The sequence below is a fragment of the Gadus chalcogrammus genome, chromosome 13 (assembly GCF_026213295.1).
Source record: "Gadus chalcogrammus isolate NIFS_2021 chromosome 13, NIFS_Gcha_1.0, whole genome shotgun sequence".
In the NCBI taxonomy this organism is placed as follows: Eukaryota; Metazoa; Chordata; class Actinopteri; order Gadiformes; family Gadidae; genus Gadus; species Gadus chalcogrammus.
The window spans coordinates 17326403-17345110 of NC_079424.1; the positions used below are offsets into that span (position 1 = coordinate 17326403).

The 18708-nt window shown below is 44.6% G+C and overlaps 2 protein-coding genes and 2 non-coding genes across 4 annotated transcripts in view; 1 reads left to right on the plus strand and 3 right to left on the minus strand.

Moving 5' to 3' along the window:
• Nucleotides 1-2181, plus strand: part of LOC130402606 (1,25-dihydroxyvitamin D(3) 24-hydroxylase, mitochondrial) — a 7729-nt gene extending 5548 nt beyond the window's left edge. The window contains exons 9-12 of the mRNA XM_056606834.1: nt 557-635; nt 882-1079; nt 1346-1457; nt 1708-2181. Coding sequence (XP_056462809.1) covers nt 557-635; nt 882-1079; nt 1346-1456 — 388 coding nt within the window. The 3' untranslated portion in view covers nt 1457; nt 1708-2181. The remainder of the gene's footprint in view (nt 1-556; nt 636-881; nt 1080-1345; nt 1458-1707) is intronic.
• A 794-nt stretch (nt 2182-2975) lies between these two features.
• Nucleotides 2976-3048, minus strand: trnar-acg (transfer RNA arginine (anticodon ACG)). The gene has a single exon. It is a non-coding gene; the product is annotated as a tRNA-Arg (tRNA).
• Nucleotides 3049-5772: 2724 nt separating this feature from the next.
• tmf1 (TATA element modulatory factor 1) lies at nt 5773-18658 on the minus strand. Its single transcript, XM_056605631.1, has 17 exons — nt 17818-18658; nt 16277-17712; nt 15591-15694; nt 14484-14610; nt 14257-14359; nt 13854-13996; nt 13396-13562; nt 12703-12859; nt 12187-12279; nt 11903-12059; nt 11622-11814; nt 10145-10214; nt 9818-9910; nt 9612-9734; nt 8548-8706; nt 8094-8219; nt 5773-7003 (listed from the first exon to the last, which is right to left on the minus strand). The coding sequence occupies exons 1-17, from the start codon at nt 17951-17953 to the stop codon at nt 6863-6865; spliced, it is 3528 nt and encodes a 1175-aa protein (XP_056461606.1). The 5' UTR covers nt 17954-18658; the 3' UTR covers nt 5773-6862.
• Nucleotides 10510-10582, minus strand: trnar-acg (transfer RNA arginine (anticodon ACG)). Its single transcript has one exon. It is a non-coding gene; the product is annotated as a tRNA-Arg (tRNA).
• Nucleotides 18659-18708: the final 50 nt, after the last annotated feature.

Below are 18708 nucleotides of genomic sequence, written 5' to 3' on the forward strand. Positions count from 1 at the left end.
GTATCTGAAAAATGTATCCTAGGGCATTATTACTCTGAAACTGAGCACCGAAATGAAAAAAAAAAATTGTGTTTGTAATCTTTTTGGCAGTTATTCACAACTGCTTGACGCACACACATATATGGCTGCAGCATGAAGTGACCTAGTGCCACGGTGATTAGCTAAAGGTCTCACACACATGACTTGGGTTACAAAACAAGCACCATGGGATACAGGCATGCATCCCATGGTGCCCATGGTATGACCGGGAGCGCGCCCGGGCCTCCAAAATGATCACGTTCAGTCAAACTCCCTCCCCTTCCCACAACCCCTTCCCCCCGCTAGTGTAGTCACAAGTTGGTTTACTTGTGATTTAAGGGGCTCCAACACCACAGATCATCCAGGGAATGTTCATAACTTCTGACAGCTGCATACCTGTATATTTCAACCAAAAACAACAACATTGGATCATGTTCAGCTGACGTTAAACAGCTTACCTTTGAGTGGATGCTTTCTAGCCCCCTCGAGAACCCATTCCAAAACGCTTATATTATAATTATTCTGCAAATTCTTTCAGGTTATCGCCGTCTGTTCCATTCACCAGCCGGACCCTGGATAAAGACACTGTGTTGGGCGATTACGCCCTTCCCAAAGGAGTAAGTGCATTGTTTTTTTCCCCCTTACAGTTGACCTAAGATATTGGCATGTGAAAAAAGCTATTTTGAAGAGCGGACATTTTGAGGTAGAAAAACAATTAACTCAGTGAATTAGGATCTGTCTGAATAGAACAGCATGAGGCGGATGAAATGGATGCGGCTTGGATGACACTCTTAACATATTCAACTGAAAGAACTGTAAGCTTACGCTTTATTTCACGTGTTCTTACTCCTCTCTGTGTACAGACGGTCTTAATGATCAACAGCCACGCGTTGGGGTCCAACGAGGAATACTTTGACGAGGGAAAGACCTTCAAACCCGAGCGGTGGCTTCGGGAGAACAACACCATCAACCCCTTTGCCTACGTGCCCTTTGGCATCGGCAAGAGAATGTGCGTGGGCCGGCGGCTGGCGGAGCTCCAGCTACACCTGGCGATGAGCTGGGTGAGGACTGGAGCAATATGCACGGCCAACGGCTGAGGCGATCAGAAAATAAAATCAATTTGAAGAATAAATTAATTAATAATAATAACAAATATATTCAGTAGTATACCATATGCCGCTTGCTTCAGTCTACTGTAGCGGCATTTTTTGTTTGTTATCCCAAGTAAGGGGGGCGGGGGGGTCACGGTGTACGTTTGGTAGAGGGTTTTCTTTTGTGGTTATTTTTGAGATGTGAATCACACTAAGCCCGTGTGTCCTTCTCGCAGCTGGTGAGAGACTATGAGATTGTGGCGACCGACGACGAACCGCTCGATATGATCCACTCAGGACTGCTGTCTCCTGACCGGGAGCTCCCTGTGGCCTTCCGCAAACGATGAGGTAACGAAACCTTGAGATGTGCACTTATGTACTATTTATGGTTCAGGTTAAAGAGTCTGTCAAATGGTTGAGACAATACGTAGGCTGAATTATACCTATAGCAATTACACCCAACTCTGTCAACCCTTACGAGAAATGTTAAAGAAAGGCAAAAAATGTATTCAGGCTGTTAATTCTCAATTAAAAAAGGTAAAAGGGGTTGTGCTGACACACTTTCAGGGTATTAATGTTTTATGTATTTTATGCCTAGGTCCCATGCTCCACTGTGGTGGACGAAGCAACAGCAACGGGATCCGTCTGTGACTGGCCCTGTGACTCCTTCCAATGCTGCTCTGTACATAGAGAAACAACTGTGTAATCACACAGAAAATATACCTCAAACTTTATACATTCAACTATTTAACTAATGCTTTTGATGTTTAGCTGACCAAATACGAGTTGTTATATATATAATATATATGTTAAAAATGTGATGAAATTCTTCAATGGATATTGTACAAAGGCTGCTGCCCTCAAATCTTAGTGAGTGTTCTCACCCAATGAAAATTACTTCATACTTTATATATTTTACTATAACTTATAGGCCTATCCATATAAGCATGGTATTTGTTTATTTCCATTGTTTATGTAACACGTATATGATTGTAATAATGCTCATAGTTTTCCCTTGAGAAATATTTTATTGAAATAAATATTAAAAACACCACTGTCTATATTCAATTAATTTTCATCGCTAAATAATTGTTCCGAATTCCGTCAGGAATCAATCAATTGTTGATTCTGTCAGGCAGATAATGATGCGCCCTTTCCACTAGGTGGGGTACTTTTCCTTTTGAAAACATTGACAGTAGTATATCGTTTTTACTGGATGCACGGAACACGGAACACATAAATAAATAAATTAATTAGGTGGTTGTTTAAATGGAGCCTTTACTAAATACTGGGCTTTTAGAAATGTAATAATTCTATGGACCCCAGCAAGTCAAAATCCTTAATTACAAGACCGGTCCTCACAGTCGAAAACCTTGGCACAGTGTCCCACCTCCGCCTGTGTGACATCTTCCAATCACAATATAGTTCCTGCTGCTTGCTTTCACGTTATTTTGATAGCACGGAGTATTTAACATAACCACATAGCTATAGATGGTCTTTCAACATACTTTGCTCTTATAAACATCCATTCCACATCATATTGTCTCATTTCATATGGTCAAGTATACATCAAATCATATCAATAAGGATTTGGGACCCTTACTAGCAAAGAGTTTCTTAGGTAGATTTTGGATTCAAGATATAAGTGTATTTTTTGAATTACAATAAAATGGTTCCCATAGTAAAGTGCATTATGATGTTGCTTGATGGAATGTCAAATGTATTGAATGTCAAAAGTAGCTTAAAAATAAAAATTCTTTACTGATAACCCTCGCCTCCCGCACCATTATCTTGTGTGGTTAATATCTTACTTTTGGATACATAACGGTTCTCAGCCCCATGTGATCTGTCTGTAGGGAAAAGTAACGAGCCAGCCAGGAGTCGAACCTGGAATCTTCTGATCCGTAGTCAGACGCGTTATCCATTGCGCCACTGGCCCGCTGTAAAACCTCTCAAATCGAAAAAAGTATTTGACATAAAGGCTAAGACTGCCTGCAGTTCTCATCCCCTCCAATAGGTGGCAAAGCTCCTGTTGGACCAGATCACAAAATATTGTTTTCTATGAATGTTTCTATCCATGTTTCTATGATTGTAATTAACCAACATTTCCAAGGGGAGTTTAAATCTGCCGTTGAACAGTTTCGGTCACTTATCCTAAGCGGCCTGATGGTTCACATACACACTCAATTGTGTTAAAGGTTGGGTACGCGATTTGCGAAACGCCAGCAGATTTTGAAAACACACAACTCAAATGGTCCTACCCCCTCTCCTTCAACGCTGACTCTACTTGCTGTAGTTTGGTCTGGCTTTGCGAGACTACGCTGACTCTGACTCCACCCATTCCAAGTACCTGGACGCGCAATCATGCACGAGCGCGAACAGAGATGCGCGAGAGCGAGCCAGGCTAGCGTAGGTTTTCGTTTAACAACATGGCACTACATTCAGCTGTAAATTGCACCCAGTACCGCGGGAAGTAGGGGTTTTGGGGGTGCTGCAACACCCCCTGTCCGAGGCCCTGTCTTATCACAGAAAACGATCATTTCTAAAAACTCCGGCCAAAGTGGAGATTTCTGAAAACGCCGGTTATGTGTTGTCGTATCAACGGGGAGAAACTGGATTTTAGGTTCTGAAGCGTCACATTATGCACCAGGAAATGCTTAACGTCATGTGAGCGTCCGCTGTACCGTATTGGTCCGAATATAAACACAAACCCCATTGTAATACGACCTATATTTGGAAAAAAGATTTGAAGACCAGATCTTGATTTCATGAATAAATAAATTGTATTAATTGAAATAATATACGAAAATAAAAAGGCATAGAATAAAACACTGCATTGCCACTAAACAGTAGTGCAAATAGGCCGTACTGATGTGTACACCAAAGACTTCCTGACACTCCTCTGCCCCGCTGTGTTCGCTCTGGCTGTGGTCGCTCCGAACTGTTTCGGCCCGTGGCAAAGCGAGTCATCCTCGCTGCTGTCCAAGGCATGTTGAGACGCAGCATTTATTTAATGCTCATATGTCCTATTGCTGAAAAAAGGTTATATGAAAAAGTGTGAGGGTAGCGGTGGTGCGCTAAACTTGTTCTGTGAGCAGCTGGATGTGAACCATGGTGTGAAGGAAGTGAACACAACGATCGATTTTCAACTGTGCGCGCATGCACTGGTGTAATTGAGCTGCGCTGCTATATATCTTTTTTTTATCAATGTGACGAGTTGCGAGTCTAGTGCAGGCCGGGTTTTTTTTCCCAGCTCCCCCTGCTGAGAATACGTTCTCGCGGCTATGGTTGCACCAGATGTTATAAACATTAAACGGTCACATAAATCATTACTATTTTTAGAAAATGTATGTTTGTTTCATATAATTGTATTGGAAGTCCTGGTTTTCACTAGGGTTGCCGCGGTGTGGACATTTTCACACCGAGTAATACACTCGTCTCAACACCGGTATTACCGAGTATAAACGGTATAAACTTTGAAACTAGGTCAACCGCCACACAAGCATCGGTTTTTAGACCCTTCTCGTCCTTCAGTTGCCGCAAACGTTCAAAAGCAGCGCCTAGGATTATTCTTGATTTCAGTTTTTCTCTTTCAGCGTTTTTATTATCAATTACTCTCTGAAAAAGAGTTTTCCTTCTCTTTGCTGGTGGTGGTGGTGGTGGTGGTGGTGGTGGGGATGGTGGCGTCTTGTCTGCCATGGAAATTGTCTTCTACTGCTAGGTCCAAATGTGGATTAACTAGTTCCAGTAGATACCGCAGGATAACAACAAACAGGAGCTTGCTCTGGGTCACGAGCTCTGGGTCACGAGTACTGCACGAAGGGGTCGCGCGCGGGGCGCGGGGGAGGGGGGGAGGGGGAGTGCAGTACGACCGTTTGATTGACGTACTTACTGTCCAATGAAACTCGGTGGCAATGGAAATGATTGGCTGGAGTTTTTCGAGCCCTGCCCGTTCCACAGATGATTGACAAGTTTAATTTTCATGTCAGTACTTCTAACTCAGTGGCTCTAAGCGGGTTATGATAAGGATTTCAAGTAATTTTGCAAAAATGGCCAAAAAAGCGAATCACCTACGCAACCTTTAAGTGCCTCTTACTTATAATAACTCCTTGCCTAACAGCAAGTGACTTTAGCATGTCATTGTAATTCATTCCGAGGTTAAAATAGAACGATATCTCTTATATCTTGTCCATAGCCGACATGCGTCTAACCCCTGCTGCGACAATAGACAACACAGCCACACTCGAATTATTAAACTGTGGCCACAAAATAATTATCTTGGTCCTTCAAATTATTAAACTGTGGCCACAAATTAATTATCTTGTTCCCACAAATTATTAAACTGTGGCCACAAATTAATTATCTCGTTCCCGCAATTTATTAAATTGTGGCCACAGATTATCAAGTCATGCAAACAGATCACTAAGTCGGGCAAACAGATATATATTTTTTTCCCAGATGTCACCAGAGGGGCTCCGTAAAAACCTCTCAAACCGAAAAAAAGATTTTACGTAAAGGCCAAGACTGCCTGTAGTTCTCTTCCCCTCCAATAGGTGGCAAAGCTATGGACCAGGTCACAAAATATTGTTTTCTATGAATGTTTCTATGAATGTAATTAGCCAACATTTTCAAGGGGAGTTTAAATCTGCCGTTGAACTGTTTCTGTCACTTAACCTAAGCGGCCTGATGGTTGACATACACACTCAATTGTGTAAATGAGGATAACTTTCCCATGCCAGATTATCAACACATAAGAAACAAGGTTCTCAACATGGCTTTTAATAGAGTTATGACTGTAGGCATCTGGAAGATACATTACATTTCAATACAATTCATTTGATTTTGAGCTAGATTGTCCCTCATCTTTAAAAAGAAAAAAGCAGTTTCTAATAGTATTTCTAATTAATCATTGGCGTCATGAGGGCCAAAAATCAGACTTCAAAATCCAGGAATGGGGTGTTTGATAGTTTCTATTCATTTTATTACACCACCAGCTGTGGTCCTCCTCTAGTCTCATCCTCTTGTTGTTCTCCGCTGTTTCTTGATATGTCGAGTGGCTGGTCTGATACGGACATGTTCAGAAACAAGGCGGCATGCAAGCCTAACGCTATTCGGGAACAAGTTTGAGATATTTCCATAGATGTAACAATAACAAAATAAAAGGGAACGTGATTCAATGTAGCAAGTTAAAGCCTTCATCAACCAAATAAATGTTTAATATTTGTATGCATTTACAATTTATACAATTTGAAATCCATTTAAGGATTCTAAACATAGACTTATATACCGCCGTTGGGATGTGGAAGGAGTTGTGAGCAATCAATCATTCATACAATAAAGCATGTTACTAATTCTAGTAAATTGAAAAGATTCTCAAATAATTAAGAAAAATGGGAAGTTGTAGAGTGCAAAGGTAGCATAACGTGAGCGATCTCTTACATTGAATAATAAATGTTAAATAGTGTTTTCAATGCCCCAAGAATTAAGTGACCTATTACCATCCTTCATATTCTGTCATCTGTATGTTATACTTAAAAGTAACCATCATCCCACCTATACAAAACTTAAATAACACAACCACCATCAGACAAACTCCATAAAATAATTAGAATCAAGATGAATTACAATTAATTCTTCTTGTTGGAACAGTGTTGAAAGGGAAGAAGAAGCACGTCCACATTAACTGAAGCCCGTCCACCACAGTGTCCAGGGTCTCTGGTCGCCGTCACCAAAGCAGCAGAGAGCCCATGAGTCTATTTCTGGTTCTTCAGCAGCTCGTCGATCTGGGTTTTGTACATGTTCTTTACGTCGTCCAGGTCCATCCTCAGCTCCTGAGCCTCCTCGGCCTTCTCCCCGTACATCTGGAGGATGGTGTTGTGTCTCTGCTCCAGATCCTGAGACACAAACGTCACACACGAGTTAAACATAGGAGCTTTTCACGCAAACGAGCTTTGATTGATCCATGGAAACTAATCCTGTTTGAAACTGTTCTCCAACCACCCATAAACTGTGGTGGCTGCCTCCTACTACTCCATACTACTCCTTCATCTCAATGGGTTAAGGCCCCCTCCACACGGAGCCGATTTTTTGATGAAACCGCATAAGTCTATTGCGGTTTATCAAGGGGCTTTATTCACCAGCTGTCAGAGTTGCGTTGAATTTTTTATTTTTTTATTTATTTGTATTCTTTTTGTAGCTTTAAATAAACCCCCTTGATAAATGTAATAATTATTTCTACTAAATTTTAAAGGTTGAATCTCCTCGTGTTGTGCGTTTCGGCCGACCGTCCAGACGGAGCCAGCGAATCCGGTGCCCGAAACCGCACATTTCTGAAACCACCCTCGGAGGTGGTTACAAATCTATCCGGACCTATGCGGTTTCGTGTTAGGATTCGTCTGGCTGCTGAAACGCAAACGATGACGACATTAGCCCCCCACCAGCTGGGGGACGTCAGAGTTGCGTTGAATCTTTTATTTATTTGTATTCTTTTTGTAGCTTTAAATAAAGCCCCTTGATAAATGTAATTACTAACTGTACATTAAAAAGTGTTTCTGCTCAATTTTAAAGGTTGAATCTCCTCGTGACTGAATGTTTGTATACAGCGCGCAGGCTGTATGCGCGCAGGCTTGATGCGCTCCACTTTTTTCTGTGGAGAACCAGCGCCTTGAATATTTATTACAGCATTTCAAAAGCTGGTTGCGGTTTCACAATGACTCCGTATTTACGGAGATATTCCTGAACCGCATAAAACGAAAGCAGATAGTTTTCGCCCGTTTCGGCTCCGTGTGGACGGGGCCCGAGTCTCCCACCTGACAGTTTTTCAGAACTATAATGAAGTGTTTCAAATGCAAACTACAATGATCCAATACAACAGCCACAGACATACAGTATAACACATCATCTAGCCTCACAGCACACAATGTGTTTGGTTTATGTTATCTTCAGTGGGCTCCTCTTGTGTAGCCGGTGGCGGGCCGAGCTCACCTTGAGCTGGACCTGGAGCCTGGGGATGTCCTTCACCAGGAGGTCCATGTCATCGTTCTGGTTGGTGAGGCGGACCACCTCCTCCGCCATGACGGAGCGACTCCTCTCCAGGCTGGAGATCTCCAACTGACAGCACACACACACACACAACAAGGGGACAGAGCATGTCAAACAAGGAACACACAAGCTACCAGAGAATGTGAAGGTAACTAAATGAATAAGTATTACATAAATTAAGAAAAACTGGAAAACATAGATTCAACATCCCTGCGAGCAGCTGCCTTGAATGCTTACAGCCTCAGGCTGTTTAATCAAGCCAATAACTTAATTATAATAATCAATTCTATTCATAATATCAGATTACTGGTGTACAGAGCATTCGGCGGTGAGGACGATCCAATGTGCGCGTATTGATCCTCATCAAGGCCTGTGCAGATGTTCTATGCCCTGCTACCTGTAGCTGCGCAATCTCTCCTTCTCTCAGTTTGAGCTGCGACTGCAGGTTCTCCATGATGCTGGAGCCTCCAGAGAGCCTGGCCGCCTCGTACAGGTTGGTCCCACTGAGGGACATGGACATGGGCATGACTCCCAGCGAGTGGTCCATAGAGTCATCCTTGGCAAAGAAAGACCGAAAGATAAATGAACAACAGCAACAACAATGTATTCGGGCGATAAGATAAAACCATTCAGTTTGACAACGTCTTGAGCCTCCACCTATGAATTGACGTCAGTGGTAATTCAGTGATATTTAAAAAGGTCCCATGGCGTGAAAATGTCATTTAAGGAGGTTTTCTAACATTAATATGAGTAATATGAGCACCATGGCCGGGCGGTGGTGCCTCGGAGCTATCCGCTGCCCGCTGCCGAGGCGGTTGTGCCTCGGCAGCGGGCAGCGGGGCTCCGGCGGGAGACAGTCGTGGTCACCAATCCCTTTCTCCTCCATTTTGCGGTCCAGTCTACTTCTGATTGATGTGGAAGAACCCGAGACGTGGGAGAACCCGACGCAGTCTTTTGAGATTCATAATATGGTCTGGAGCGCCACACACAGCTTTTGGCCGTGATAATATATATTATATGATATAGATATCTATGTATAATATGATATTATTTAGATATAGAGCTCCAGGACTCACACCAGAGCACCCGGAGTGTTCGAGAATATTTACAGAACACGGCCATAGGCTGTGTGCGCCTCCGGATGATATTATGAATCCGAGCCATTGCTATACATCCATTGTAAACACGAGCGCATGGTATCGTGGCTGCAATCTGCTCAGGGCCACACCCCCACCCTCCACCTTTACCTGCCTCTTATAAAACGGCACGTTTGTGGAAAGCTCATCGTGGGACTGGCTCGTAGTGGCTGTAATTCTGCACCAAGGCTGAATTTCTTGAACGTCTTCAAATATTGTATGATGGGCCCACTGACTAACACCTACATATAAGTATACATAAAGTAGCATGCCCTGGGACCTTTAAGGGCTAAAAGCTTGATCTGGCATCGCGTGTTGTGCATACCTGGGAAAAGGTTGAGGCGTACAGACCGGCAGTGTCGGTCCCACTGATGGAGCTGGAGCGGGACAGGGAGGGGGTGGAGGAGGCTGGGGGCTCCCCTACAGAGTGGGCCATGGCCTTTCTCTCCTTGGGTTACAGACCAAAACAAATTCAATGTTTTAATGAATGGTTAACTTGGATAATGTCCACATCAAGGAAGAAGGACATACCTTCTCCTTGAGGGCCTCCTGTGCAAGGTAGCATTTCTTCTTTTCTTGCTCCACCTTCATCTTCTCCATCTCCAGCTGATTGGTCAGAAGCAGCTGGCGGGCGGAGCATTAAACAAGTATTACAGAAAAATAGCTTTTAAACTACTGTTTAAATATTTAACAGAAATACAATAAGTCACCGATTCTACCCTTATTTAATAGAAAAATAGAGGTAATAATACATATCTAAATAATTATCCACATCTTAATTTAATAAGGGACTAATGCCATGAAGCCAAACCCAAGACGTAAAAGCAGAATCAAATAAATGGACTAAGGAACACTTACCTTTTCTTTCTTGGCCTCATCTAGCAAGCGGCTGTGCTCTCCACGCAGGTTTTCCAGCTCAACATGCTCTCTACACAGAGAAACACAAACAAGCTCTATTGTTGTACGAAATGACACCCAAAAATATATGTTATGCATCAAAACACAATCGCCAACTCAAATAAACCGGGTTGGAGAAGGCATTATATAGTATCAACGGTAGAAAGGAAACTTTAATATTTTTATTTATTTCCATAGGCAAACTAAGAGCTTTCACTGGTGTGTAATTAATAAGCAGACACTAACAACCATCTGCGAGGGGTTCCATTAAGTTAAACACAAGAGGAGCTCTAGGCAGGATCCATGAGGCTAAGAGTGAAAAGTTACGAGCCAGCCAGGAGTCGAACCTGGAATCTTCTGATCCGTAGTCAGACGCGTTATCCATTGCGCCACTGGCCCACTGAAAAGACACATGTTTCTCAAAGAGAAAAGCCTGGCGCCCCACCCCCGCCTGTATGACATCCTCCAATCAGAGTGGAGCTACGCCCACTTCCTCTCTAACATGACCGCAGCTAAAGAGTTCTGAAAACATTTTAGACAGTAATGAATGTTGATACTATATGCCACATATTGGAACAAAACAAACTACTTAACTAGCAAAGTGTTTCTGAGGAATTTGACATCTAAAATGTATGCAAAACATTTTCTTCTATTGAATTCATACGTATCATCTATCAAATCATTACATTATTTATAGTCCATGTGTTTTCTTCTTTTATCAACCACAAATTATCCCGATTGATGAAACCCATAAATAATATAAAAGTATATAACTATTATCCACATGCGCATTAAAAAAAAGGTAGAAGTGACAAACAATTATTTTCACTTCATTCAAGCTTCTGGGGCACATCTCAAACTTCCTGGGGACATTATAGTCAGCCAGCAGTCACGTTGTTTTTTGCACCACTGACCTTCTATGAGAGTTTGATTTTCTAAAGAAACAACGACCCCAAAACACAAAGGCCAAGCCGTTCTGCATGACTGCTCCCACTTTCTCTCCGTTACTTTACATAGAGGCCTGAGAAACCCGGGCAGGTCCTAATCATGCAACACAATACATCATTTACTTTACACTCAACTGGGGAAGTCCCACAGAGTCTCTCACAAATGAAGAGAGTGTGGTTAGAAGACTTTAGAAAGCAGCTGATCTGTGAGTAAGTGACCCGTCAGTACACCTTAACCTGGCTGCTCTCCAAGTGGTTCATTCAAATGTATTCAGCCGTTTGAGTTCCTCAAGTATCCAAAACCTTACTATTGCCCTCACATGAATAAATTCAGAGAAAACCGATTCAAGAGTACTTACTACTTCTAGGATCGATACACAACCTAATAATAAATCATGACTAAGGTTTCCCGGAGTCTGCCAGGGTTTCAATCAAGGAAGGAGGCACAGTTATTCTTTGAGTACGTTTGCGGTCCGTTTGTGAGCCGTTACCTGCTGCTGTCCTCCTCCAGCCTCTCCCTCTGGTTCTTTTCCGTGCCCAGCTCCACCACGTAGCGCCCCTTTTCCTTGCGGAGCAGAGAGTTCTGGGACTCCAGGGAGGCCAGCTGGGAGCGTACGGCCATCCCCTCCTCTGTGGCGGCGCGCTCCTTCTCCACGGCAACAGCCAACTGCGCCTGGGCGTCCGCTTGTCCGGGCAAATACAACTAATTGTTTAGCGTCTAGCGTCATCTTCAGCCACGTTCAAAAACACAGAGCCAAAAACGTGTCCTTACAGAGTCGGTCCGAGATGTTCTTCTCGAGCTTCTCCCATGAGGCCGTCTGGCCCCCCAGCGACGCCTGCAGGTTCTCGATCTGTCTGAGCAGGGGCCGCGTGGCTGAGGTCATGCCCTGACTCAGCTCCTGGTTCCTGCTCTCGGCTTCCTGAAGCCTCTTCACGGGGGAACCAAAACCACAGGGTTTGAGGAGTTGAAAAATACCGTCTAAATTAGAACTGCATAGGGCTTCATCGTGACATCGTGTCTTGAAACGGCCCATTTGAAAAAGGCGCCCCTCTTACCTGCTGCAGCTGGCTGATCTCTTCCCTCAGGTAGTCCTCCTTCCTCGCCTGCTGCTGCTCCGCCCGCTGCAAGGCCACCCTCAGGTCGGCCACCTGCAGCACCCCGGGGAGAGAGGGTCAGCGTGTGGAGGTGCATCAAAACCCTGGGTGTCCCCAAAAGCTAGGTAACAATGTCCGTCTGTGAAAGAACAGTAGTCTGCTAGCGTAACAATACCGTTTTCAATGTCACGATGCAGCAGCTTAACAAAAACATTAGAATCCCATGATACAGTTATCATTGAAGCACCGCTCTCCGGTGGACAGGAGATACATTTTATTTCCACTTTGCATTAGGTGCAGATAAGCAGTTGAACCGACCGAGTGTGTGAAGCTATATAATAATAGTAGTAATAATAATGGATTGAATTTATATAGCGCTTTTCTAGACACTCAAAGACGCTTTACAGTGAAGGGGGGACCTCACTATGCAGTAGGTAGGTATGCATGTGTCTCCATGGCCCACGCCCATGGCGGTACCTGATTGCCCAGGGCCTCCTGTTGTAACCGCGCCTCCTCCTGGGCCTTATCCAGGGTGACACTCAGCTGCTCCTTGGCCTGGGTCTCCCTGCTCAGAGCCACCTCCTGGGCTTCACTGTCTCTGCTGGCCTTGGCCTTATGGAGCTCCGCTAGCTCCCTGCACACAGAAGGAGTGGAACCAGACCCCCGTCAGCACAGCTTCATCCGCTTGTTCACATTTCTCTCAATTTCAAAAGATTGAAAAATGTACTAAATAGAACGATATAAATAGAACTATAGCCCTTAATCGTGGTACTAGTGACACACAAAGGGTTTAAATAGAACTATAGCCCTTAATCGTGGTGCTAGTGACACACAAAGGGTTAAGAAACTGTAAAAGTGGAATTTATAGTCGCTGAGATGCGCCACTCGTGAAGGGCATGGGCTGCAACGTTGCCGAGACCCGCAGGTCGTGCACTCTGCTTGCTTCAATATTTCAGAGGGGCCACGAGATCATCACAGATGACCATGAAGACGTAATTTTTGGTTGCAAAAGTGCCTGATTTAAGTGAATGGTTCAACCGGAACCTTTCGCACCACCAACTCCTCCAGCGCCCAGACGACCTGCTCAAACTGATGCGTTGCCACTGGATCTGGTGAAGCCTTTCAGTTTGTTCATCACAACAATGCTGTTGGGGAGTCAGAGGGTTTTACTTGTAAGAGCTGTCCAAGGCGGCCTGAAGGCTGCGGTTCTTCTCCTGCAACTCCTCAGAGTCCATCTGCAGGCGAGTGGCCTCCTTCTCCTGGCGCTCCACCACGCTGTTCAGCTTCTTGATGTTCTCCCTGTGCTGCTTCTCCACCTCCTCCTTCCCATCCAGAACCTATAAGAACGATAATGGAGACAGGGTTCCACACCAGGCTGGGAAACAAATACCATATTGGCACCAGACTGATACCCAGCACATTGATGGGGTTCAGACATCTTAAATAGATATATTTATTTGAGGATTTTTTGAATTGGCCTATGAAAATGGACTTAAATCCAGTATAGAGCTCAAGCACCCATCACACCAGGGGGGATAGCTTTATCTTCACGCAACACCTCACATCACCAGTTATCTGACTTGTGAATCCCACCGAGACTAGCAGTATGCTGGCACCCCCCCGCTGACCTGCTGGAGCTGTCGGAGCTCCTCCTCCAGTTCTCTGAGCCTCTTGCTCTGCTTGGAGACCCTGCCTTCGCTGTCCTTCTCCTTCACACGCAGCTTCTTGATGATGTTGCAGTGCTGCAGCTGCTGCTTGGACAACTTCTCACCTGGACACCCACGAAAACAACAAGGATAACATTGAATGCCAAAGTTCGCTGGTGTGCTCGTGTATTTAAAGTATCCCAGGTATATTTGAATATTAAAATAATACCAGGAAGAGTAATAGAGGCCCAGTGTCCCATTGTAATGCTGTGTGACAAGTTCCTAGAGTTCCTTGTTTAGCGGAGTTTGCATGGTGTAGACAGGCCTATTGAAGCAGAGGCCTGGAAGCTGAGGATGTTGTAGAGGCCTATTGAAGCGTCCTCACCTTCCTCAAGCAGGCCTCGTATCTGCTCCTCCTTCTCTTTGATGATCTCCATCGCCTCCGCGTTCAGTCTGGTGGTCAACACCTCCCGCATGCTCTTGATCTCCTACAGCAAAACGAACCAAGAATATATCTTCTCAACAAAAACAGACCAGTGCCTGCAGTTTCAATGAAGGAGCAGTCACAACTTAACTCGACTAGATTTGAGGTCCAGGAGACGAGTGAAGTACCTTTTTGGCGATGTCCCTCTCTTTGCAGGCTACCTGGGCCTTCCTCTCAGTGTCTGCTATGCGCTGGGTGAACTCCTCCTTCAGAGACTGGACTGTGGAGGTCTCCTCCTTCAGGGCAACCACTTCACTGGAAGAGGTCATAAGAGTACAGGCTCATTATCCTTCTGTCAACACCTCCACACGGAACCAAGTAACAAGACCATAACGAGGATTTCTATACTTGATGAAACTAGGTAAAGATTATAATTCTCCTCGTCTGAGTGACTAAGCATTGAACCATAGGAAGCCCCTATAGTGACCATAATATTTATCAAATCAATTATTATTATCATTATGATACGTGTTTGTTTGCAAAGCAAGCCACTATTTTTTATCATGCATCATAAATTAATAGGTTAATAGGACCCAGAAGGTCCGTAAGGATAGATCTTTCTGTATCTTGAAAAGGTAGGAAAACAACATTTGGTGCACAAGCCTGTTACGTGTTATTGGCAAATAAAAGTTGTCCAGCGACTTGAAACGTAGCACTCGTATTAGCCTAGGTAGAATTCTCTTATAGAATGAAAAATGTAAAGGTTCAGCCTAACTAATGTAATTATGCTACAGTACATAATTTCTCATTGTGACTGATCCATTTCAGTTTAGATTTAAGAATATTGAAGGCTCCAGTACAACATATTGGTTGGGGCTGCTCGGTTATGGAAAAAAATCATCATATCGATTATTTTGGTCAATATTGAAATCAAGATTATTCAAACGATTATTTTTGATTTTTCGAAAACATGATGTATTTATTCAGCATGTCTCTCCCAGAAAACAAACTGCAATTGAGTACTTGGAAATTTCGCCTTGAATAAATACACAAAATGGTCAAATAGAAAAAGTTCAAATCTAAAATAATGTACAGATATGTATCCAGCTGTTCGCTAAAATCAATATCGCGATCAAAATTTGATAATTGCCCAGCCCTAATATTGGTGCAATATCTTTATATAATACAAGTTGCCAGGGCTCAGCTATAAAAGGGGTTATTGCAGCCCGGCACAGCCGCCTGAATCAAATATTCTTTTCAGGAATTGGGGAAACGGTGTACTGCAATATACTCACTCTCTGAGGTTGTCACACTTCTCCTCCAGGCGGACCTTGTCCGTGCTCACTGTCAGCAGCTGGGACTCCCTCTTCTCCAGACGACTGGAGAGCTCATCAATCACCTGGAGGAAGCCCCCCAGGAGGGGGTTGTTTTGGTCCATTAGAGAAGCAAACACAACGACACTCGCAAAGTACTAGCAATAGGAAGGAAGCCATTACTTCCCAGGTTCATTAACTGTTTCACTTTCCTACCACCAAACATTTACATGAATCAATCTAATACAATACAGAAGACCCACTTAAATGACAACAGACGTATCGTCCATCCCACAGCAGCATGATGCTTTCGTGCTAGAACTATAAACTAGGTTTTTATTTTCGTCTTGACATTTAAACGATTGACAGATTTCAGGTTGGTTAGTCAACAGATTATTAAAACCAGTAGGTCCTAACCTTCTCCAATACAAATATTTGAACCAAGGTTGGAATTACAGACCAACGAAACAGGATGGCTCCATGCCTTACTGTGCTTGTGAATAGCAATGGAATGTTTGCCAAAAACAGAACTGTCTGTTTGCTCAATATAAAATATGTCTTAGTCAAAACAAAACATTGGTAGATGTCTACAGAGTAAAACAACTACCTCATGCTTGTACTCTGAGATTGGGCATCATCCATTTGAGAGCATGAGTTATTGAAATTACCTTTTGCAACTCCAGAATCTGACAGGTAGAGACGCTTCTCATCTCCTTCGTGATTGGCTGAGTGGGGTTTTCCTCCAGCTCTGAGGTGGTACTTGACATCATGAGACCAGTTTGGTCATCTTCTTCCGTCAAATCTTCAGGCTGTTCACAATTAACTGGTGTTGCACTCCGCCCACTTTCCTCCATCTCATCCAAAGACTGGTCCCTCATCGTCTCAGTGAGCCCTTCTTCTTCTTCTTCCTCCTCCTCCTCCTCCTCCTCCTGCTGCAGCGCCTCCTTTTCCTCTTCTTCTTCCTTCCCCACCTCCCCCACCTGCTCTTCTCTGGGAGCCTCATCCTGACTCTGAAAAACCACAGATGCTGTAGGGGCAATAGGCTCCGAGCCGGCGGTGACAGAAGCCAGCGTTCGACTTCCTGGAATGTCGTCGTCAGAGTTGACCTCGCTGACGCTGCGGCTGTCCAGCGACTGCATGCTGAACGAGTCGATGCGCTCAAAAGCGTCCGAGGACGAGCCGCAGCTTTCAGTGAGCTTGGCGTAATCCTCGTTGCGGAGGAGCTCTCCACACGCCGAGGCCGAGAGCAGCTGGAAAGAGCCCTGCATCAAGTGAAGGCCGGCCTTCACCTCTGCTGTCTCCTGTCTGGAGCTGGCTGAGCTCTCACTCAACACACTCTCGTGGTCAAGCACCTCAATGTCACTTGTGGTCGAGGTGCCCGAGGAGAAAGCGCTGACCGGAGGGGAGGGGGTGTCGGTCTGGCGGTCTTCCACCTTGCCGTCTTTAGTTTCCAGTTGTATCGGCTTGGGGGGCGTGCTTGGTGACGAGTCCGAAGGGGATATGCTCTCGGGTTCATCTGAAGCCTCAGGCGAGTCGGTGACGTCAGGGTCTTCGGCGAGGGGTCCCAAGTGGATCAGCATCTCTTCTGTTTGATTATCCACAGACTCTAAAGCAACTTTATTTTCGACCATACCGTCGTTGGATGTACGCCTCCCTATGAAAGAATCAAAGGGAGGATCCTCCTGAGACGCCACAAGAATAGCTGGTTGAAGCATACTGGAGTGTTCTTCAGGTGCCCCAGATAACGGCTCAGGCTCATCAGGTAGGCTTCCAGAAACATCCAGATCGTCAAGGGCCAAATGAGAAAATTCGGACTCAAAGGACTCCACTTCATTTAGGATCACAGGTTCTTTACTCTTCTTAGCCTTCTCCTGCTCTCGTCTTTTGGTCTGAGGGGCTGAAGACACGATCTGGGTGTTAGTAACATCCTGTGCAGGCAGAAAGGTACTGAAGAAGTTATCCGTCTCATCTACAACGGTGCGGGTAACAGGTGTAGTGATGGCCTCAGATGATAGAGGGGGCTCTTCCTCCTCCTCTTCTTCTAGGGCGGACTCCCACTGACTGGTCCCCCATCCTCCACCCAACGGTGTCTTTCCAGGTAAATCTAGGTAGCAAGTGAAGACATAAATTGTGTCATGTGTAACAGCGGGTAGTATTTGATGCTACGAGTGTGGCCAAGGTACCACTGCAACCTTGTGTCATTACTCACCATCATAGGGCATGACGACAGTGTCACCCCATTGGCCTTCTTCTTGAATATCCAGCACTCTATCGATGGACTTCTGGGCTGTTGTCAACGCTTGTTTGGCGAAGGTAGACAAGTGGGACGCGTTGAACCAGCTCATCGTGTTTACAATACTTCCCTAGCAGATAGCAGCTCTGGTGTTTGTTGTTGTGTCTGTGTGTTAAAGAGCTAGCACGTCAACGACAACCCGAAAACATAACACGTCCCTAGTTGTTACATTGTCAAACAAACCCTGGCTTGATATTGCTACTATCTTAAGTAACTTTAAGTAGCTATTTTGATAGCTAAGCTGCCAAGCTAACAGCAAAGCACTATTTACAGCATCGAACAGTAAAGTAAGAAGGTTTAGATTGCCCTTTTAGTTAAGTGGATGAATGTATTTCCAACCCTGCAGCGAAATCCACCGCAGTGGAACACAATGTTGTGTTTTTCCACTTCTTCAAGCTTGTATCATCCTTTGTTTTGATGCCGTTGATGTGAAACCTAGCTAACGTAAAGCCACTCGCTACTTCCTTTACACGTTGCACGGTGACGTTCAAGATATCTGGGCCTGTCAAGTCTCAGCAAGCACCAGGCATCGCTGTATAAATAGCCCGATAGGCTGAGACTGGATCATGAATTATAGCGCTATACCGGTTTACAGCAACGCCATTTCCGGTCACTTATTTCCTATGAGCTGTGCACGTCATTTAAGTCCCCGGAGCGATACTTAAAATAACACGACAGGAATAAAAGCATCGGCAAGGAGAATATAGATTGAGGTTTGACGAAAAGTTGGACAAAGAAATATCCGTTACATTTAACGGAAACGGATGTTGCTCTATCGGTAGTCCCACCCTCGCCTCGCCATTCGCC